General features: G+C 48.2%; 8 protein-coding genes across 8 annotated transcripts; 4 read left to right on the top strand and 4 right to left on the bottom strand.

Annotated features, from left to right (window-relative positions):
• Positions 1-805: 805 nt before the first annotated feature.
• Positions 806-2,618, top strand: FTJAE_1062 (pantothenate transporter liz1; the record flags this gene model as incomplete). The annotated part of the gene is made up of 4 exons (XM_037343481.1): positions 806-1,188; positions 1,236-1,305; positions 1,354-1,467; positions 1,515-2,618. The coding sequence occupies 4 exons, from the start codon at positions 806-808 to the stop codon at positions 2,616-2,618; spliced, it is 1,671 nt and encodes a 556-aa protein (XP_037211747.1).
• A 154-nt stretch (positions 2,619-2,772) lies between these two features.
• On the bottom strand, positions 2,773-5,713 carry FTJAE_1063 (ATPase; the record flags this gene model as incomplete). The annotated part of the gene is made up of 4 exons (XM_037343492.1): positions 2,773-3,423; positions 3,475-3,708; positions 3,763-4,707; positions 4,772-5,713. 4 exons carry the CDS (start codon positions 5,711-5,713, stop codon positions 2,773-2,775), a joined length of 2,772 nt encoding a protein of 923 aa, XP_037211748.1.
• A 29-nt stretch (positions 5,714-5,742) lies between these two features.
• Positions 5,743-10,196, bottom strand: FTJAE_1064 (monooxygenase; the record flags this gene model as incomplete). The annotated part of the gene is made up of 7 exons (XM_037343503.1): positions 5,743-6,297; positions 6,349-7,463; positions 7,831-7,912; positions 8,180-9,322; positions 9,385-9,743; positions 9,797-9,816; positions 9,871-10,196. 7 exons carry the CDS (start codon positions 10,194-10,196, stop codon positions 5,743-5,745), a joined length of 3,600 nt encoding a protein of 1,199 aa, XP_037211749.1.
• A 661-nt stretch (positions 10,197-10,857) lies between these two features.
• On the top strand, positions 10,858-11,514 carry FTJAE_1065 (FAD-dependent pyridine nucleotide-disulfide oxidoreductase; the record flags this gene model as incomplete). The annotated part of the gene is made up of 1 exon (XM_037343514.1): positions 10,858-11,514. The coding sequence occupies one exon, from the start codon at positions 10,858-10,860 to the stop codon at positions 11,512-11,514; it is 657 nt and encodes a 218-aa protein (XP_037211750.1).
• A 3,456-nt stretch (positions 11,515-14,970) lies between these two features.
• Positions 14,971-15,222, top strand: FTJAE_1066 (rapid ALkalinization factor; the record flags this gene model as incomplete). The annotated part of the gene is made up of 1 exon (XM_037343523.1): positions 14,971-15,222. One exon carries the CDS (start codon positions 14,971-14,973, stop codon positions 15,220-15,222), a length of 252 nt encoding a protein of 83 aa, XP_037211751.1.
• A 1,220-nt stretch (positions 15,223-16,442) lies between these two features.
• Positions 16,443-18,179, top strand: FTJAE_1067 (uncharacterized protein; the record flags this gene model as incomplete). Its single annotated transcript, XM_037343534.1, has 1 exon — positions 16,443-18,179. One exon carries the CDS (start codon positions 16,443-16,445, stop codon positions 18,177-18,179), a length of 1,737 nt encoding a protein of 578 aa, XP_037211752.1.
• A 556-nt stretch (positions 18,180-18,735) lies between these two features.
• On the bottom strand, positions 18,736-20,289 carry FTJAE_1068 (uncharacterized protein; the record flags this gene model as incomplete). Its single annotated transcript, XM_037343545.1, has 1 exon — positions 18,736-20,289. One exon carries the CDS (start codon positions 20,287-20,289, stop codon positions 18,736-18,738), a length of 1,554 nt encoding a protein of 517 aa, XP_037211753.1.
• Positions 20,290-20,982: 693 nt separating this feature from the next.
• Positions 20,983-21,819, bottom strand: FTJAE_1069 (uncharacterized protein; the record flags this gene model as incomplete). Its single annotated transcript, XM_037343556.1, has 1 exon — positions 20,983-21,819. One exon carries the CDS (start codon positions 21,817-21,819, stop codon positions 20,983-20,985), a length of 837 nt encoding a protein of 278 aa, XP_037211754.1.
• Positions 21,820-22,535: the final 716 nt, after the last annotated feature.

The following is a 22,535-nucleotide window of genomic DNA, read 5'->3' on the forward strand; positions in this document are numbered from 1 at the left end:
CACCCAGAAGTGTAACTCGCCTAGTCCATGAACGGTATGAACTCAATTGTTGATTGAGACTTGATCTGTAGCAAAGTTTGGTCGGCTGCCGTACTTATGCAGCCGAACTCCGCTGTCCACTCCTCACCAACCCACAATTGCCGACTTGGAGACAGACAAGACCCCAGGCTTCCCATCAAACCTGGTGAATTATTTGAATTTCCATTAGAGGCCAAATCTACCTAGCTAATGGGGAGGAGGGGTAAGCGAAAAGTGTCATGAATGACTCCAAAATTTTGACATCATGATGCGGGGTGGTCACCCAGTTTGCTGGAACGCGCTATCTTTAGCAAACTTTAATATTTTCATGGGCATGTCCAGCACCGTCTCGCTTAATTCCCTCAAGGTACTACAAATATACAGAAATACAAAGAGATAAAGAGTGCTGAGCTCCTGGGTTATTCTCACTGATAAATTGATAACAGACATCCTAATAGTCTTATCTGAAAAAGGAGATACGAGGTCTTGAAGCTAAATGTTTAATCACGGCTGGCCTGTATCATGGCAAAGCCTGTGGAAAGTCCGGGGAATAAGATAACTTGCAGCGCTAACGGCCGCTTTCGTTACCGAGCCGAAGCAAAACCTTCGATTCCCCAAACTTGCCTATCTCGTGGTTGAGGCAAGGGTTCCCCGTATTGTGCTCCAGAACAACATAAAATCCGGGGAATTGGCTTACTCCTAACGGCCTCTATGCCTACCGAGCCGACAACAAGTTCATTGTCCTATCGTACTATCGTCTTTGTAGCGTCTTTCACAAGGCTCCCCCATGCCAAGCGACTACACAAAGTCTGGGGAAGTTCTCAAGGCTGATAAGACACCAGTGGGTTTGTATGCATTCCAGATGTATAAAGACGAGGGTTGCCAGTCGGGGTCGAACAGCTTCTCATCATTCGGGGCAACAACTCCTATTTCAGTCAACAGCAGCATATACAACAACATGGATATCGAGAAGAAGCCCCACGCTAGCATGGACGAGAATGAGTCTTGCGACTCCAAGAGCCAGGGGCAAGTTATATCTCCTAAGCCCGAAGCTCTTCAGCACCTTTCTGATGAGGAGCTCACGGCTCTGGAGAAGCGCCTGAGGCGCAAGATCGACCTTCGTTTGCTTCCTTGCATGATCTTGATCTACATCATGAACTACCTGGACAGGTAAGATGACTGTCATATAAATCTTAGCAGGAATACTGACGACACAGGAATGCGATTGGAGCAGCTCGACTTGGAGGACTGGAGGAGGACTTGGGATTGAAAGGTAATGAGTTCCAGGTACGAAACAAATGGACACTTTTCTCGTGGCTATTCTGACCGTTGTAGACTGCCGTCTCTGTGCTTTTCGTGGGCTATGTTCTTATGCAAGTTCCTTCCAACATGCTGTTGAACAAAATCGGAAAGCCAGCCTCCTACCTTACAGCTTGTATGATCGGATGGGTATGTTTCCCCGATTCTCAGAATCAAGAGTAAACTGACAGAGACAGGGTGTCCTATGCGCCTCCACTGGAGCTGTTCATAGCTTCGGCGCACTCACTGCAGTTCGGTTCCTTCTCGGCTTCGTCGAAGCAGCCTTTTATCCTGGCGCCATGGCAACTCTGAGTGCCTGGTATGTGCGAAAGGAGCTGGGCGTTCGAACAGCGATCTTTTACTCAGGATCTCTGATCTCTGGCGCCTTTTCAGGACTAATTGCCGCTGGCATCATTGACGGGATGAACGGTGTTGGTGGACTCCTGGCTTGGCGATGGATCTTCATCCTAGAAGGCTCAGCCACTGTTGTCATCGCTTTCTGCTGCTACTGGATTCTCCCCGACTTCCCAGCCACCACCAAGTGGCTCACTGAAGAGGAGCGTGCCATTGCCCTGTGGCGTATGGAAGTTGATGCTGCTGGTGAGCAAGACTGGACAGCAGGCGACCAGCAGTCTCTCTTCCATGGTTTCAAGCTGCTTCTCCAGGACCCTAAGAACTGGATCTTGATTGTTGTCTGCTATGGAGCCGCTAGTGCCATCGCCATCAACAGCTTCTTCCCTACGATTGTGAAGAGCATGGGTAAGGACAGAATCACAACCCTCCTGCTCACCGCACCTCCTTATCTGCTGGCGTGCATCGTGTGTGCGGTAGTCGCATGGAACGCCGACAGAGTTCAAGAGCGCTTCTGGCACACTAGTTTGTCTATTGCCTGTGCGCTCGCAGGTTTCATCATCTCAGCATCTACCACTAGTATCGGCCCTCGATACTTCGGCGCCATGATCATGCTGCCTGGCATCTACTCCGGCTTCAACATGTCCATGGTATGGACTGCTAACACCAACTTCCGCCCTGTGTCTAAACGAGCTGCGGCGCTGGCATTCAACAACGCCCTAGCGACTATCTGCAGTATCTATGGATCCTTTCTGTACCCCAATGGCGCGGAGCCGCGATTCATCCTTGCTTTCAGCGTCAATGCTGCTATGGCTACCATCGCTATCATTGCCAGTATCGCTCTTCATTTCGTTTTGAAGCGTGCCAACCGGAAGCTTGAACTCAAAGAGGCTGAAGAGGAAGCTGCTGGACGACGTCTCCTAGGATCTGGGTTTCGATACCTTACTTAAGGGTCATAAAGGAACAGTAGCAAACCGAAAGATCTAAGAACTATATTTCTTGTATACTTAAATAGATTATTGACCTTGAAGAGAAATAGTGGAGGCAATCTAAAATCTGTGTAGTACTATATACCAATGCGATCTCTTGAAACAACAAATATAATTATTCCTTTTTGTCCTTTCTCCTCCTTGGGACACGAGCCAACCAGTAGATAGCAACTGCAGCTGTACAGTTGAAGATAACATAGACCCAAAGTAGCCCAAAGTTTCTCCAGCGATTGTCGAAGCTAACGTTGATCCCCTTCAAGAAGGTATCCGTATCTGCCATAGGACAGTATTGACACTGAGTTGTGCTGGCTGCACTCTCTCCCACAAGGTACCCACCCATATTGGACATGTAATCCGACAGAAACTCCTCACACGTACCATTCGCAGGCCTGAACTCCAGGATCTCGTTTCCGGCACAAGTGACAGGCGCATTGGCAAGAGTCGTGCCGAGGAAACCCTCAACCACGTATGTGAAGGGATTGACGCGGTACATGAAGATCCAGAAACCGGGCAGAGCATCAGGGCCAGCGAGGACACCGCAAAATGCGAACATCATGATGAAGAGGAGGTTCATGACACCACCTGCCGTATCAGCGTTGGGAAGTCCGGCGATGATCATGTGCGCGAAGGACGAAGCGAGTAAGAAGAACATCCAGACGTGAAGGAATATGGTGATACCACGAGAATGGACCTCGTTCGTGTACTCAGCGTTGCGATAGAGACCGATGGGGAAGTACCAGCAGATGAAGGCAAAGATACCGATGAACTAGTCGTCATGTTAAAGCTGGTCCGTCTAAGGAAGTGACATGTAGCTTACCGAGTTCCAGACGATCTCGACTGTCAGATTGGCAAACATGAATGACTGCCAAGAGTATGTTTTTGCGGGACGTTCACGAGCCTCGTAAAGGGTCCTCTGCTCCACGAAGGCCGGCATCATTTGTTCAGCGATCTGAGAAAAGATGGTCAAGAAGATGAATACACCAAACATCTGATTCTGAAGACCGCGGACTGTATTCTCGCCATCCATGACAGAAAGTCCAATGAACAAAGACTAGAAGAAGGTCAGTATCTGTGAAATAATGAAAAGTAACGAGGGAAGGCTTACTGCGCCGACTGTCAGAATGACCTTGGAGTACATATAGCCTGGGCTTCTCCAGTACTGAATGAAAAGGCGTTTGGTGACCTCCCATAGTTGTGTGGACAGAGGAGAAGCAAACTCGTTGTCCTCGGATGGGTCAGAACCGCCTGATGTAGGCTTCGGCGACGGGTGTGAGGCCTTGAGAGATTGGAGCTCCTTTTGTACCTCCCTGTACTCGGGAGACTGCCTCCATGCAGCGGGCCAATCAACATCGGTGTGAGTCCCTGGAGCAGCCCCGATGACCTCGAGCATATGCTCTGCCGGGTTGGCCTTGGGCGCTAGAGGCGGGCCTCCGTTGCGAGTGAAGTAGTCCATCAAGATCTGCGAATTCTGACCGATTTGCCCAAAATAGACAGTCTTTCCTCCCTTCGCAAGGAGAAGGAGTCGATCGAACCGTTGGAAAAGCATAGCAGAGGGCTGATGAATGGTGCACAATATCGCTTGACCGCTCTTGGTCAATTGCTCCATCAAGTCGCAGATAGACCAGGAGGTCTGACTGTCCAATCCAGAAGTCGGCTCATCGAGAAAGAGTAAAAGCTGCGGACGTGCGACAAGCTCAACAGCGATCGTAAGTCTTTTACGTTGTTCGACATTGAGACCTTCACCTGGGACACCGATGATGGCATCTGCATAGGCGTCCATTCCGAGGAGCGAAAGAACAGTCTCGACATAGTCCAGGCGTTCTTGCTTGGAGTACTTCGCTGGTTGCCGAAGCATAGCACTAAACCGTAACGCTTCTCGTACCGTCGAACTAGCCTGGTGCAGATCCTGTTGAGTCACATAGCCCGTCTTCCTCTGGAAGGAAGAGTCACGAGAGTGACCATTCACAAGCATATCGCCGGACACAACACCCATAGTCACTCGGCTGGCGAGGACGTCGAGAAGGGTGGTTTTGCCAGCACCTGAGACGCCCTATGAAAACGTTAGCAAGTATGAAAGGGTAAAGAAAACACCAGGGTATTATGAAGGTACTCACCATCAGAGCTGTTAGAGTCCTGGGCTTGACCCAACCATCGACATGATCCAAAATCCTGCGCGTCTCGCTCTTGATCTTGACGTCGTACCAGACATCCTTCCAATGGAACACAGACGCTTGCTTCTCGACCTCGACCTTTTCACTCGACAAGCCAGAAGGCTCTTGCTTTCCTGTAGGTGTAGGGGCACCCGACTCTTCATCGCTGCCCCGCTTACCTGACACCTTGTGAATAGCCTCTCGGAGAAAGACCAGGACTTCACCTTTTGAGCGCTCCGAGGCGACATATTCGGTGGTCCAGAGATGGAGAACCATGAAAAACACGGTCCAGGCGATGATGATGCCGAAATTCCTCCATCGGTGGCTGTTGGTGAACCCAAATGAGGCTTTCAAGTAGTCCTCTCCCTTGACGAATAATTGGCCGGGCACGGATCCGGGCACGTTGCACACGTATTTACCGCTGCCCAAGTTCTCGTAACCGGGACCATGCGGGACAAAGTCTGAGCAGGGGAACTGTTGACCGACAAATTCGATCAAAAATACAGTCTCCAGTCCATAATAAACAGGATTCACCCACCGGATCCAGCCAAGCCAGTTCTGCATGTAAGCGGGCGGAATCGCAAATCCCGAATACAAGACCAATGCCAACAGAATGATGCACGCGGGCGCCAGTGCCTGCGTGATGGACTTGGTTGCAGACCCAATGAAACGGAACATCATCGACATACAGAGGGTTATTGAGAATGATAGAAGAAGGAAAGAGAAGAAAGGGCCCGGTGCGCGGCGCAGGTTACACATGAAGTATAACGTGCAATTGAGAAGGATTGAGTTGACGACTTTGTAGGGAAGATCGGTTGCCATCGCGGAAAGGGCCTCGGCACTCGGGTGATAGAAAGCGTAACGAGACTGCTTTTCGACGACTTTCCGCTTCGCATAAAGAGTCATGATCTCGAGGATGCTCGCGAACGCGTTGATTAGGACGATAAAAATAGCAAGATGGTTCGACGGAAAAAGCTCGTGGTGTTGAAGGGGAGGTTATAGAAGATGCTTGAGATAATCAGCCCCTCGAACAGGTTGCTGATAAGCATCGTGAGAGTGATGCTAGGGTCTCCGATCAACATAGTGAAGCCTCTCCAGAGGTTGGTGGTGTACTGCTGCAGGTAGGAAAGGTTGAAGGGAGATCGTTCCCTCTGAGCAGACGCCTGGTCGAGCCTTCGTGATTCAGAGAATTTCTGAAGATCCGGCCCATCAAATGGGTGCTGTTCCATGTAGTAGTCGATCTCGTCGATAAGCCTCGATCTTTGCTGGCTCTGCTGCCAGGCTCGTGCGAATTCTTCCGATGTTCGAGGTGGATTGGCGCCCGGGCGGATTACTCTCTCGGCTGGGTTGGTCATCGACGTCAGAAAGTCGGCTGTCGTCTGTTGCTCGGGGCAAATGAAGCCGAGGTTCTCGAAGTAGGCTTGCGCCTCGCCTGTCTTTCCGAAGAAGATTTGACGGCCCTCGTAAAGGACGATGACCTTGTCAAATAGCTATTTATCAAGTTAGTCAAGAAACTAGCCCAGAGCAAAGCTTACACTTACATCATAGGCACTCTGAGGCGCTTGGTAGATAGCGACGCAAGATGCGATTCCAAGAGTATCAGCTTGAGTCCGTAAGACGCGACAGAATTCAACGGCGTTGGCGCTATCGAGACCGCGTGTGCTATTATCCCAGCATTGAAGAGGGGAGTATCCCAGGGCAGCCTCGGCGATTGTGACTCTCTTGCGTTCGCCACCGCTGATACCACGGACGTAGTCGTCACCGACTCGCGTATTCTTGGTATGGGAGATGCCAAACATAGCCATAATCACATCACGAAGATGTTCAGCATACTCTCGAGCCGAGACGCCGTGGGGGAGCTTGTCCTTAGGAGGACATCGGCATCGAGCAGCAAAGTAAAGCGTATCACCAACCGTCAGATGAGGGAAATGGTGATCAACCTCAGCCGTGTAGATGGCTTCACCTCGGTAAGCCTTCTTCATCTGCTCGGGACGAATACCCTGGTAGTTCAAGACTGTGTCGTTGCCAAAGTGGAAGCCATGAGTTTCACCTGCAATACTGCGAAGCAGGGTCGAGCAGCCAGAGCCTGGAGGACCGAGAACACAAAGCATCTCTCCAGCTTCGACGTAGCCATCAACATTGCGAAGGATATCAATGCGCTGACTCTTGTCCCCAAATACCTTCCTTGCAAAGCTCGAAGCCTTGAGAACGATGTTCGTCAGAGTATTCTGGAAGTCAGTCGCCTGGCCAAAGCCGTATGCGTTGAGGTTCTTGAACGCGATACCAGCAGTGCGAGGAGCACTACCATCAGCAGCTTCGGTTCGGGTCTTGAAATAAGCCTTTGCCCATTTTTTGGAGTTGAAATGGGGGCTTTGTGGATCAAGAGGACCGCCATCACTCAAGGGGAACAGTGGCCCATGACCTGATGCAGCAGACTGACTGGTGAATCTGCGCGCCAAGTCATGAATTTCCTCTTCGTACTCAGGTTCATCAGATAGGTCGTTTTTGTCCCGTGTTCTGTCACCCAATGTGCCAGAAGACATGGAAGGGGCGTCGCTAGGACGCGGATCGTTTGGAGGGTTCATCCGGCCCTGGGTCAAGCAATGTGGGTAGGCTTCTCGTAAGAAGTCTTGGATAATTGGTACTTGGATAGTGACTGCAAATGAATAATGGTGATAGGATTGTTGATGTCAAGTCAGTGGCATGGTTTGTGCTGGATCGTCTTATAAGTTGCAACAGGAGGCATATTAAAGACGTGTACTAAACAGACTTACACCGAAGAGTCACTAATTTGAAGCATAATCTTGCGTAACGACGGACACCCGCCGCTCAGACAAACCGGCCTTGAAATTCCGTCATGATAGAAGGCCGGACGGAGCGGAGGACCGAAAGAGCGGGGCCTTGCGGTATCTCGGACTGTCCGAGCACCGGACCCTTCCCCTTTTCAAGGGAGGACAGCGCCAGACTCGTCGCAATTAACATAACAGATCCACGAGCTAGATCTTGGCATCATCATCACTCACAGCTATCTGTTGCAAATGTGTCACTTTGTCGGGCCCAATCCTGGGAACGGGTTTCGCGGAATCCGCGATAGATAGCTACGGACTGACTGGACGCGAGCCTAGGCTTCAGCTGACTCGTCCTAAACTTATGAGATAACCATAAGAAATATCTCTAAAACCTTTGATAAGTTTACGGATCTAGACAATTGAAAACTAATAGTTTCTAAATTCTGACCAATTCCATGAGATAGAGGTCATGCATGGCAGTTCTGGGCACAAAGCCGGCTATTGACGGGCCTCTCCAAGACCTCGATTTCTTAATCTTGCTAAAATCTCTAACAATTAATATATTCTAAGTACCTTATGTCACTATCTTCTCCATGACATTGGTGTCATTCAGATACCACGTCAAAGACTCCAACTCATCGGTAACAAATTTCTCCGCCAGCGTCCATCCATTTCCAAACCACCCAAACTCATTATCATCACAATACTTGTACTCAAAGTCTTCCCAACGAGGACGACTCAAAGTCCGCACGCAGTGCAAACTGCTACCCGGCCATAATGCCGTGATCCGTCCGCGCTTCTGCTCCTCACGCGAGGCACCAGTCTCGTATGTCTTGTACCAAGAATTGCATTCCTCTGCAAAAACAGTCTGCTTGAAGAAGTTATCACAGTAGTCAGTGAATGCCTGGACCACATTTCGCTTTGGCTCGATCCGCGCGATGTTATCGTATGCCATTCGAGCTAGGATCTTGGCGATGTATGTGTTTGTCTTCTCGATCACGAGCAGGAGACTGCCCGCACCGGGCATTGAATTGGGACCCATTGATTGGAAGAAATTGGGGAAGCCATCTGTGCAGACGCTCAGATATGTCTCTGGGCGTTTTTGGAAGCGCTCTCGTAAATTTACTCCACCAACACCATAAATGGGAAAGCTTCGGCTGGCGGGCGAGGTTTGAAAGCCAGTGGCGCAGATAATTACATCAACTGGACGGTGTTGACCATCCGCAGTGAAGATTCCAGTTTCGTCAATCTTGATGATTCCAGAGGTGATGGCGTCAACCTTTGGAGATGCCAGGGCCTCAAGGTATCCTGGTCCGGGTGACATGCGTTTGCAATAAGGCGAGAAGTCAGGTTGAAGGTGCTCATAGATGTCAGGTCTCTCTTTGAGCCTTTGGGCCATGGACTCCTGAGCTAGAAGCCGAAGATTAGTCTGTTCTGAGGTCCCGCTGAAGAGAACACCAAAGTTCTTGTTGATGTTGTGCTCGATGGAGCGTCTGTACTTCAAGTACGCTTCTCGATCTGTCTCCCAGCTTTGAATCTCGTCTGGGGAATACTGGAAGTTACCGCCTGCTTCTTTGATGCGCTGCCTGGTCTCTGGATCTCCGAAGAGGCCAACAATCCAGGATCTTCCGCGTATGTAATGATCCATATGCCTGACATCGGGCAGTATTGCGGGGACAATCTGTAGTCCACTACTACCATTTCCAATAACAGCGACAGACTTGTCCTGTTTCATGGCTCCTTGTCAGTGAAAGGGCCACCAAATCCTGCGTGAGCGTCATTTCTTACCTTGAGATCAACGTTGGCATCCCAGTTTGCACTATGAAGGAGTTGTCCGTTGAAAGACTCGATGCCGTTGATATCCGGCCATCTCCACTCATTCAAAACGCCTTCGCCTGTAACAAGCACATCCGCAAAGTCTTCATACTCGAGACCTGTCGTTAAGTCTTTTAGCTGGACAAACCACTTGTTAGTGGTTTCGCTCCACCGAGCGCCGGTACACTTCTGCTGGAATCTCATGTGTTTCCTGATGTCGTATTTAGTGGCAACGTCCTTCCAGTACTGGAGGATCTCAGGCGCAGAGGCAAAGAAAGAAGTCCATCGTGGGGAAGACTCGGAGGTCAGCTGGTATGCGTGGGCGGGGACATCTAAAGTCCGTCAATACGACATTGCACATACACGCTTGGTAGTAGATGCTCACCACAGGCACAGCCAGGATATCTACACATGACCATGTAAGCTTTAACCTTCTGCGCTCAAGTTGTACGGACTTACCTATTCTCATACCATGTTCCGCCGAGATCAGGGTTCTTCTCATAGATGACAAGCTCAAGATTAGGGACTTGCTTTCTGAACTCAATGGCACCGCAGATACCGGAAATTCCGGCACCGATGTAGATGACCTTAAGTGGGCGAGCCTGATCTGTACATCGCTGCGAGACCCAGGGTTTAGGGGTTTCCTTAACCGCTGGCTGTGATGCTTCTTTCCCATTGGTGTTATGATGTACTTCCCTGGTTGGAAATGAAGTACTGCTGGCAAAGTTGCCGTTGGAAAGGAAGCTTGGCAATTTGCTGCCACTGTCACTAAGAGCGTTAGGCATCGTGAGTTGTGGGATATAGGTCAGGTATGATGCAGATATGGCTGAAGGACATTGCCTGCGGCTTGAAGGTTTATATGGAAGAGTAGAGCTTATCTTTCACAACTTTTTGCTATTATCACGGGGTCAAATCATGGCGAATCAACAAAGGTCCCAGTTACCGAGTCAAGGCCCACCGCGCATTGGTGTCTCGCCGCTCGTTATCATAGCATTCATACCACAGAAAAACCGGCAGATACGAAAGGAGATAAGCCCAATGCATTACCCCGCGGTTCTAGATGCAAGTGTCGCGTATTCCGTGCTTCATTAGGTTAAGGATATCACGGTTAAGGTTTCCGATTATCAGCGGTTAGCAACTCCGAGCGCTATCTCCCCGCAATTCTCGGAATGCCTAACCGTTAGTCTCATTAGCCACTGACACGCAAACCAAAGTGATATCTATCACCGAGAATTGTGAAATGGGGCCTCTCCGATCTGAAATCTGCAAGATATAAGTAGCGACGGCTAAGAAAGGAGAATTGTGTAACTCCCATCTCCCACAATCGTACTGCTAAGTCATTGACCAACAAGTGCTACGAGCTTTGTCACCTTGACTTTCAATTCTATTCCTCTACTCAATTCACAACTTACAGAGGCTAGAGCGTCCTACTATTTCCCTATCAACATGGAGACTTTGCCTGAACCAATTCTGTACCGCTTGAAGCCAACCAAGCTGATCCCTAATTCACCCAAACCACTCCTCCATTACAAGAACGCTTTTGTCAAAGACGGCCAAGTCGATCGTACCAAAGCATTCGATACCTTTTGCGGCAATGACTGGGACGTACAATGGGTCACCAGATATGGTCAATATCAGCGATCCCACTATCATTCCCAGTCCCATGAAGTTATGGTAGTTGTCTCCGGCCCAGGGCGCATCCGCTGGGGTGTTGCAGACTTGAGCGACGACCCACAAGAGCATACTTCTGGAACAGCCTATGAAGATGGCGGACTGGAGCTTGAGGTCAACGTGGGAGATCTCTTCGTCATCCCAGCAGGTATTGCACACAAAAATTACGATCCAACCGCCAAAACTGCATCCTTTGGTTGTATGACTGGAGACGCTCGTGGCATTGCTGCTGAAAACCCGAGGATTGCTGTTGCGGAGGTGCCACTGGAAGGATTCTGTATGATGGGGGCTTATCCGAGGGGGTTTTCATGGACATGGGATGAGGGAGGCGATAGTGCAGACGACTTTGAAGCAGTATGGGCCGTTAAGAATCCTACCGCTGATCCATTTACTGGAGAGAACGGTGGTATCACCAAGTACTGGAAGACATAGTGAGAGCATAATAAACGGAAAATTGGCATGACTTTGCATAGTTACACTAAACTTCATGACCATCTAAGCGATGCTATAGACATAGATTCTAGTTCGTTAGTCTATTCTATCATAACGCTCCTGTAGGAGCACTAAAACAGTCTATAAATGTAAAAAGAAAAGGATATCTTGGAGTGCTAGAATATGAGAATGGCAAAAGGAAGGGTCTGGCCGGGGATTGAACCCGGGACCTCTCGCAAGCTGAGCTGTAGGGTTTTCCCTAAGCGAGAATCATACCACTAGACCACCAGACCGAGGAGGAAATAGCACGTGATGTGAATGAGATAGTGGGTCGGAGATGGAACCTATATCCATGACGAGCACGAGCTGCATAATCCCGAACTTTCTATAAATCAGAGACCCAAGTTATCATTATTTAGGTAGTTGACGTCTGAAGCTATAATAAAGCTCAAGAAGACTACAGCCGTGTGACCTATATAAGCCTAAGTTACCTAGTAGATATCTCTAAAGTTCAAGTCGATTACGGTTTGTTTATGCAATTTACCGATGCTGGGAATAAATTCCTGTCTCCTGCATTGCCGATCATGACCGAAACTTGGGAGATCCTGGGGCTTACCTGTCTTTTAAAGAGTCACTAGAGACACTTTGAAGAAAGTTAGGTCTAAGACTTATCGTAGTACAACGTAGCTAGCTATAGGCGAAGGCCTCTCACGTCTACGATCTCCGTCGATGACTGTCAATGCCTCCTGTTTTGTCCAAATGTGTCACTAGAGATTTTCACATCACGACCCAGGGTTTACTGGATTTGTTCCTTGGCGCAGTTAGTTTCTATACTGGGGGACCTCTTGCAGACCAGGGCGGTCGTAGCATTGTCATCTGAAGCAAGCTCTTATCCAAAGGCGCAGCAAGTATGCCCTCTTTAAAGGAAGTAACACTTACTCTTCGAAGCCCCCACTGCATCAAGTGTTACCCAGTACTTCAATGTTGTCCTTCCTTCTGGCGCTGTTGTTGTGCCGTATGAGATCTGCAACTGAGCGACCCATGAATGGTAAACGGCTCTTGGGCCTCTAGATATGGACCATAAATGTCATGCGTACTGAGTGGAACTTTTGTTGCAAGCCAACTGCCGAGCTCTGAATTTTGTAACCTGTTATTACGGAGTAGCTTTGGCCACCGAGTGATCCTGCAGGGTTCCGTGAAAGGACAATCACCGTTGGCCGTCCAATGTATCTCCAACGTGGTTTGTGCCGCCCGTAAGATCGTAATTCTCCCTGGCGTCTTCCATTTATCTCACAAGAACCCAAGGTGGCCGCCAGGAACGCTCAGACGCGGTAACAAAATTCGGGTGTTCCTGTACATATAAGTTTCGAACATTGTGGCAACACCAGCCATGAGAAGCCAAGACTAACAAACTCCACGCGACCATCCGCTGTGGCCGGCCGGTTCCCACAAACGCCAAAACCTCTAAAGATCAGCAATGATGTTAGTTAGACAAACCCTACTGTCTCATAAAGACTGTAGTAGAACATAAACACCCATCTTTGGGTTCTTGATAAGCTACGGAATCGTTGGCCTCGACTACGATACGCCCCTTACCGAAGTCCTTGCCGTAATTCTTGATGCTGATGTTGACGTGGCTAAGGCTTACTAAACGAACCTAAACGAGACCGTTTCCTGCACGAGACTGTTCTTGTTGTCGTCTGTCGAATGAGCGGACGAGCTTCCGATATCAACCCCTGCATCCCGCTCGGTAACCCCACAGGTCAGCCGCAGTACGGGGCACCTTCAGTAACCTCACAACTCAAGCCACGGTTTGGATGGTGCGCATGGTTAATTAGAGTTGAGCTCGCTTGGGAGCTGAAGCTTAATTGTGCGCCTTACTGCGTGAGATGGCGTGGTTTCGTGTGATTCTTGTCGACCTAGTTGCTGTGATGATAAGTGACATTCAGGATTAAAGACCGGATCCTCCAATCCTTCATCAAAGTCTTCTTGCAGATGCCTAACGACTTTATGGTCTGAAGCTGAAAACCTGTACGTTTACTTTTTCATATTCAAAGTATTGGGATCAAAGAACTCGACTGGGTTCATCGTCAATCACTGTTGTGAAATTGGTAGGGGATCAGTGGCGATATAATGACATAGCGCTGTAGCCTTAAATGGATAATGCTCCCGGGACTAGCCGCGCAAACATCATCCTCAGTTATGAGTCGAAAGGGTCCCGCCACGTCCCAAGACTTTGGGTATGCCACTGTGCCGAGTTCCGTACTTGATGCCTCTTCGTTATGCATATTTGTGGCTGATGGCACCTGTCACCTCGAGATGGTTTCAGTTTGGCCTGTAAGGCTTTGCTAACTAGCGACATGTCATCGCACCATAGAGCCCTTAGTTATTAGTTAAACCTAACCCAAGTCAAACCTATGTTCAATTCAACTTGTAAGCAATATTATTGTTATTCTTGTTGAACAACTCCAATGTCCATCGCTTATCGCTGATTTATGGACCTGAGAGCGGGCACGATGTTCTATGAACTTCCCGGAGTTCCGTGTGGACTTGTAATACAGCCCCCATGCGAGCGTTTCTCGGCAGTTGGATTGCATAAGGCAGAGAGTATTCCCCAGACCTGTTCCTAGTCGTTGGATTCACAAAGGTCCCGCTGGACCCCAGTGTTTTGCTTCCTCCCGGGTTCCCAGTTGGGAGATGTTCCAAGACCTTACAGGGGCCTAGTACGAGGCTTAGTGAAAGTTTCCATACATCAACAGTCAAGGCCTCCAATAAGATCAGTTACCAAGGGTTATCGTAGTCAAACGACTAAGATAACGGGCCGATTATGCAACATTGGGTGTAAGTGAACAGAGCCCCCTGGGGGTGAGAGAATGAAGGGATCGCCCACTTTGTAGGACGACAGGCTCTCATGAGAGACTATCTCATATACTCACTGCCATCAATGAAGCTCAGTAGACTTGCAGTCTAAGCAGGATCCGGCAACGCACTATATGAAGCGGCCATAGAAGATGTAATACGTTCGAACAGATAGATTTGGTAAGTATACCAACGGAAGGAGTTGTGTCTGGGCTTGGAGTTCCTTATTTCCAAGTTCTTTATCATCTCCTTAGCATATGAAAAGAGGACACTAACAAGCCGTTCCTTGATTAGTCCGCCAAGCTAAACGTTCCGAACCTTCTGGCTTTTAGCCCAGCACTACAAGCGTAGTGTGAATCTCTTGATACTCTTAGCCAGAACTTTCAAGCATCAAGGTTTGTAAGTCCTCGTATAGATGGGCAAAAGTCTTTCATCTGCCGGTGTTTTCTTGTCATTGCTCGCAGACTCTACAGTATATATACTCCCATTCATTTCTTAATATCAAGTTCAAAAATCATTCTTCTTTCTTTCACTCAGTAGCCTCTTTATCTCGCACCTATACAACACTCCTTCATCTCTCAACTCTCCTCAAGCAACATGAAGTTCTCTATCATCACATTATCCCTCATCGCCCTCGTTACTGCAGCTCCTGTAGCCGACCAGGGCGGTGAGATCTCATATGGAGCTCTCCGCCACGACAATGTCCCTTGCTCAGTCAGGGGCGCGTCGGCCGCGAACTGCCATCCTGGTGCTGAAGCCAACCCCTATAACCGGGGTTGCAGCGCCATCGAAAAATGCCGCGGTGGTGTCGGTAACAACGTAAGTCAACACACCAAGTTCCTCGTGTGAAACATCGTTTTAATTATTTATTCAGTGAAGCGAAGTCCATCACGTTCGGTCATTGCAATGGTTTAAGCAGATGGTCAGATCATAAGGAAACTGCGAGCTATGATGGGACGTAGGTTTTTTATCCGACCGACTCACAACGCGGAACGGTTTTCCTAGTTCATACTCCCCTTATATTCTCATTTATTATCAGTATAATACTATTTATTTAGCTCTATATCCATGTGTATCTCCTCCGCCATTGAGGTATGGCCTACTAAAATTTCCTATTTTGAGATCCTACCTGTCCTTGGTAGAGAGACTCAGGGCTACAAGCTTACCGTTTTCATGCTATGTTAGGTCTCTTATTGTTATTACTGGCTGTCTGTCTTTTAGCAGGATCGCTTCTTTTCGGCGGACCAGGAAACACCTATTAGTCTTATTAATGTTATTTGTACTTGAGATTCATGAATCAGAGCTTAAATCATTATAGAGAACTTAATTGCCAGGAGATACTTTCCTAGCGGTTTGACTGGTTTAGAACATGGGTAAACCCGCCATCACTCTGCGAAGTTCTAGGTACCAAGGATATCCTAATAGAATTTAGTTTCTTCAATATAAAAGTAGTGTAATAGCGAATTTAGTTATATTGGAGAACTTAGATATATAAGTCAACTTGAGACATAGAAGGTCTTGAATACCGAATAAGTTGTTGCTAAAAATTAATGATCTTGGCCTGATCTATCAATAGATTTGTTATCACCATCAAGATATCAGTGGGGAATTGGACGGAAACAGTGAGCTCACGATATGGACATTATGAGATCCAAATCCATAAAAATGACGTCGAAAGACAGATGTTAAGTGTGACTCCAGGGTAGCGTGGCATGGCTTATTATAACTACCGACTGTTTGGGTAGGATTGGGAGAGATAACGACAGCCTTATCTTGGCAGACAGCCGGTGTGAGATTGGGGAGAGATTGGAGAGCCAATCAGTGGAACACTGTGCTGATCGGACTCAGCCGATTGGTAGATTGTGATCCTCACTCCTGAATCAAGGAATCGCCGTCCGCGGTATCCGCCCCACTTAAGTTAAATAAGAAGCACGTCAGCAAACGCATCATCCCAAAGTCAAAATGCGCGCCAAATTAAATCTTCGCACTTTTGTTTACTCCTTATTTTACGTGTTTTGATGATTCTACTGCTTGGGCTGCGTGAAGCAGCCAGGTAAACCCCCACAAGTATGGCGTCTGTACATATCGTCTGTCTTTACATCATTGCTTCTTTCACTGTTGGCGTCTTATCAGCGACTTCTCATGAATCTGACGTGATCATCTATGGCAACACGGTTGCCGCGCTGGCAGCTGCCATTCAAACGGTTCGTATGAACAGAACCGCCACGTTAGTCTTTCCGACATCACGAATCGGCGGTCTTACTACTTCGGGATTGGGCTGGACGGACTCAAAGGATGGAAACACCATTGGTGGAATTGCCAGGGAGTTTTACGGCAAAGTGTACGACTATTACGACAACGACGACGCATGGACGCGTGAGACACGAGACGACTATCTCGCAAAGCATATTGAGGCGCAGCCTGGACCAGCCATCGGCGACAAGGTTCAATGGACATTTGAGCCCAAAGTTGCAGAGGAGATCTTGGAGAGATGGATCAAGGATGAGGGAATTCCTGTCTTTCGAAATGAGTCCATCCTTCGTACTAGCAGCGGCGTCAAGAAGGATGGAGCCGTCATCAAATCCTTCCAAACACGGTCCGGGTCAACTTTCTCAGGAAAGATGTTTATTGATGCTGGCTACGAAGGCGACCTCATGGAGACAGCAGGCATATCATACCGCGTGGGTCGCGAAGACAAGCAGGAATTTGATGAGTCCGCCGCTGGTATTCACTTCAACGAGCCCAGACGACTGGCTGCCATTGACCCCTACAATGATCCTGATGATCCTGATAGTGGCCTCCTCCCTGGGGTTGGTCGCGTGATCACTAAGTTTGCAGCTTTAGAGTCGCGTGGCAAGAAAGATCATCGTCTCCAAGCCTTCAACTACCGATTATCTCTAACCAGAGAAGATGACAACAAGGTGCAATTCTTCAAACCAGATGGCTACAACGAATCCCACTACAAGATCTTGATCCGATATATCAAGTCTGGTTATCTGGGCCCGTTCTTCACGACACAACTCATGCCGAATCTCAAAACCGACACCAACGCGGCTGGCCAGATTAGTACTGATCTGATAGGCGGAAGTTACAACAAGACGTCCAACTATGCCGAGTATTCGTATGAGGAGCGAGAGGCTGCTGCGAAAAGGCATAAGATCTGGGCGCAAGGACTTCTCTGGACATTGGCAAACCACAAAGATGTACCGGACTTTATTCGCAAGAACACCAGTGCATGGGGCTACGCGAAGGACGAGTGGACTGATAATGGCAACTGGCCATACGAGATATATATTCGCGAGGCTCGAAGGATGGACGGCGAGTATACGATGACACAAGCCGACATTCAGCATCCGAAGCCGTATGACAACGACACTGTCGTTGCAGTCGGATACTACACTCTTGACGTCCACCAGGTCGAACGTGTCGTTATCAACGATCGGATACATGACGAAGGTCTCATCCACGTTCCCAATCCTGGGCCTTTCAGCGTCCCATACAGATCAATCGTTCCTAAAAAGGAGGACGCCACCAACTTTGTCAACCCCGTGACAATGAGTGCCACGCATATTGCTCTGTCTGCAATCCGCATGGAGCCTGTCTATATGATCATGGGACAGAGTGCGGGAGCAGCGGCTGTTCTGGCCATCGAGGATAATGTCGCTGTGCAGGATGTTGATCGGAAGAAGCTGAAAGGAAGGTTAAAGGATCATGCACAGGTTTTAGAGTCTTTCTCTATAGCATTGAAGCCAAGTCAGCATTTGTTTCTTGTTGGTTTCATTTGTCTTTTTTATATCATATTATAGATGCATAACAATAGAGGTATATAGAATGAAAGGGATTGATGTCTTATTGCAATCACCTCGCCAGACGTACTCTTGTATGTCTGTCGAGGTCCTGCGTTACCCCAGGCAACCTATATAATGATTGAAGAGTTTGTGGTAGCCTTACGTACTACTCACATTACCATGGAGTATCACAAGTCCTCTCCTATTGGAAACCTTGCTCAGTGCATAGTTGTAGCTGATATTAATAGCACTTGAGAACACTATGAACACTACTGGGTAGAAGCTTATATTAGGAGAGAAGAAATCGTGTTCTCATTCATCACCTGTATTAGCTTGACCTTATAGCCGGGAGACAAGTCACATTGCAGTTAGGAAAGCAGTAAAGAAGCTAGGCCCGAGATAGACCATTAAATCTACACCGTAACAATTCTATTAAGGCTACACAACTATGATAAGCCGTTCGATTTCGCAGGGAAATTCGTCCTTGTCGATGCTTTATGCAGATTCCTAAAAGCTTGGGTTGCCTAGGAGTCCTCCGTATAGCTTCATGTATATTGCTGGTATATCATGAGTTTTAGTAATCGAGTATACGACCTTCCAAGAGCTTCTTTTGCATTGGAAGCACCTCCGTCCTAAACTGTCTTCGGTCTTTCCACTCACTCCTTTGATTTGAATATTTCTCGAAGCTTTCTGGGAAATCAACCAACTCAGGGCATGAGTTCAAGAAGCCATCAATAAGTCGAGGCGGTGTCTCATCAGGCAATCTTATGTTCAAAGATCTAAGACCTTTTGCCGTCTTGCAGCACTGGATGACGAGCTCGCCCACACTAGGGAATATGACGATACGGCGAAGGGTAGATGAGTGTGCTTCGATCAGGTCGGTTAGAGCCTCGTTCGCTGCATCAGATATCATTTGAGTTCGAGCCCTGGACATGAAATCCAAGCCTTCCACATTCATTATGGATATCGATTCCAACGACATCTCTGCCCTGACAACGGCCTTGATGCTGTCGGCGGATACATAGCAATGTCTCGCTAGAAATAGCACTTTTAGTTTTCTCAGATGGGGTATGACGTTTGAGATCCAATCCTTGTTCTCTCTTACGTAGTCAACTTGAAGTGCTTCTAGTGTGCTAGCCCATGCTTGGCATGCTTTCTCCAGATCGTCAGTGGTAACGAGTCTGTATGAGACCACAAGAACCTTTAGCTTCTGGCACTGTTGAGATACATCAAAGAGTGGAGTGCTACTGAAATCCAAGGCGTTATGCCACCTGAGCTGTAGGGATGTCAAGTTGGAGGAAAGGTATTGAAGAGAACCTTGGAATATCCAACTCGACAACGGGCCATCTAGGCCTAGGGTCTCAAGCTGTCTCAATGATTGCTTGACCCGAGGGTGGATGGAGATCCAATCAGAGAGACATCTTTGCGCTTCAATTACTCCCATTCCGCCCTGGGCCCCACAATTGGACCCCAAGCTGGTGAAGTAATGAAGTGACTTGAGGCGAGTACAGGTAGAGAGTATAAGCTGCAATCCCTCAAGTTGATCGACGTGGCTCATCAGTGGATTCCCACTTCCATTGCCGACGAAAAGGAACTCGATATTCGTGCATGAGGCGAGGATATCCATCAACGGATCATCATTTTCCACATGGCGATCCCAGTCGAGTAGCAGGGATCGTACAAGGCTCGCCCGGGTCGGCCTGATTTTGAGGCTGAACAAGAATTTCCACTTTTTGTCACTGTCGTGAAGGACCCCGGGATGCTTATAAATGAGTTCTTCGGCGAAGGTGTTTAGTGCTTTGCATGTACATGAGAGCGCAAGCAATGTCGGCTCTCTCGATCGGGACTGTTGACGAAAGGTATTCACGAATCCAACAATCATTCGGTATAGCTCAGCCGGTAACTTCACGGAGTGCTGGGATTCGCTAGGCGACGCAGAGATAACCCTACTGCTTCTAGCTGTGGGGGCTCGAGGTGTGATACCGAAATCCTGGAGCAGTGCTGTCGCTGTTTGGGCCCGCCACTGGGCGTCTTCATCGTCGGGGTGTTGGCTTGCGATGGAGTTGGCTAATCTTGTGATGATCGCCAGATTGTCTTTAGCTCTCTCTTTTGACTTCGATATCCACATGATTCCAGATGATAATTAAGCAAGTGTCTGACCATGTCTATTGATTGAGGGAAGTTGACGAGGCCAGGACGCAAAGACTGAGGAGTGATAGTCACACAAACACCACGTGACTAGAGTAGGCTACACTGGATGCTGGCTATGCTAGGCAGAGTGATTGCCTTCCTTATTTGTTGTTTGCGGTCATACAGATTGCTCTCAGGGCAATCTATAGACCCTTCTAGAACCCTAGCCTGGCTTCTCTTTATGCAGAGGAATCAAGTTGCGTCGTATATCTCTTCTGGCTGATCACCGTTCTGGTTTGTACTGTGATAAGGTTGAGATGTTCAAAGAGGTGTCACAGTCCAAACAGTTTGTAAGGCAAGGAGAATCGGTGCATGCAACCGTGTTGCCTGGTCTCCTCCTTTCTTTCTAAGTTCTGTCTGTTAATTTGAGCTCTCAGCCACAAGTCTCAAGTGCAAATAGCAAATCTAGATAAAATTCTCCCTGTTGTCTTTATATGTCTTTACTATGAAATCTTGTTAAGTAAAAATAAACTATTTACTCTTCAGAAATATTCTTTATAGAGTCAATCTCAACTAAAGTACTAATAAGACGTTTGAGACAAGACTGAACTTGCTTTTCTTCATTAGCAGGACATGAAGAATCCACTTTGTAGCTCAATAAAGTAGCTGTAATCTCACGAAGCTTTGAAACCTAGAAATCACTTAGCATATATCCATATTCTTTATTGTCCTCTTCCATCGAGTCAGCAGGTGGCAGTCGAATGCACTGCAGCTGCCATGGGAAACCTACCACGGCGATGCCGTTCGCTTTCAGAGCAGAGACGGGTGTGACGGCAATAACGTGAAAACATTGCTGGGCGATGTACTTGCGAAGATTGAATAGCTGATGATTAGCATTCTGGCTTTCTTCAGAGAGGGGCGTATCCTCAGATCTTGTCGAACTCCCGGCTCGATTGCTCTGCGGAAACGATGGGTTATTGGCTGATAGTGTCGCCAGGATGATACTTTCAATAAAAAGGCTCGTCATATGTACTTTCGCTCGCGAGATGGCAAACGATAAGGGAACTTCGTGGGGGTTTCCATCTTGATTGAACATGTTAAACTCCTCTGGCAGCTGGTGAATCACATCTCGCGCAGTGTGTACGATGTCGAGTCCTTCTTCAAGAGAAAGCCGTTCGGCATCAGGGCTCTTTGACGCTTCTGATGAAGGCCCGGCAGAGAATTGACCATAGCGTGGATTCCCAGGTAACCTATCGAGTCCCAGTGGAGCTGCGCAGAGATATAATTTCACCAAGGCGATGACTCCGGCTATCAGCGGCGTGACTCTGGGTTCTTCAGTTCGTTCCTTGTCGCCCGGCTCCGCATCATCGACCTCCTGTAACAAAAGGAAATTCCAATCAATACAGACTGGATTATAACTGATACCGGTGTGGGATACTGGATACGCAAGTCTATCGTGACTACTAGAGTTAGTGAACTGAAAATGAAGTGCACCTTGGAACGCCGCAGGAGGTTCAACATACGCCATTATAATAAATATTAACCAGAATGCTCGCTTGCACATTTCGGAGTTTATCTCGTCCAGAGCATTATGCGATACTTGCCTGAATAAGCTTAGCTTTCTCATGCACAGGACTGCCTCAGAGGCGTGCACCCATCCCTGGTATGTACTACCTGAACAATGAAAAGCCATGCTCAGTATGTATGAGCATATCATATCATGCACGTCAGGAAATATCCCGACTACTGGGCTCTGCGACATCTTGCTAAGGACAACCAAGCGATGGGCCTTTTCCAATATGCTGGTAACTGTCTCTTCAGGTTGAAACCCGTAATGTCGGAAATTGTGTGGTGAAGAAGACACCGCAAGGGCGGAGAGTGAAATACATAACCGGTAGAAGCTTGGATCTGACTGGTAACGTTTGTTTTCGAAATCTGCCCGAAATCGTGGTCGATGGACAATGGGATAGAGAGGGTAAAGGTACTCGAGATAGTCTGAAATCAACCTTCCCAATAATTCATCGGAGCAGAAATGCTCAATCGTCAGGGGTACGATGAGTGTCGATGCCCGACTTTCCGGAGGAGAGATTTCTTCGTCACTTAAACTGCTGCAATAAGCACTGTGAATTTGGGCTCTTGCTTCCGCAACTCGGCTACACAGATAGATATGTCAACAAGTCTTCATTATCTTATATCAGTTGTGAGTGATACATACCGGTTAGGTGGGCCTCGCGGCTTGCGGGC

Source organism: Fusarium tjaetaba, assembly GCF_013396195.1.
Source record: "Fusarium tjaetaba strain NRRL 66243 chromosome Unknown NRRL66243_c0000023, whole genome shotgun sequence".
NCBI classification, from domain to species: domain Eukaryota; kingdom Fungi; phylum Ascomycota; class Sordariomycetes; order Hypocreales; family Nectriaceae; genus Fusarium; species Fusarium tjaetaba.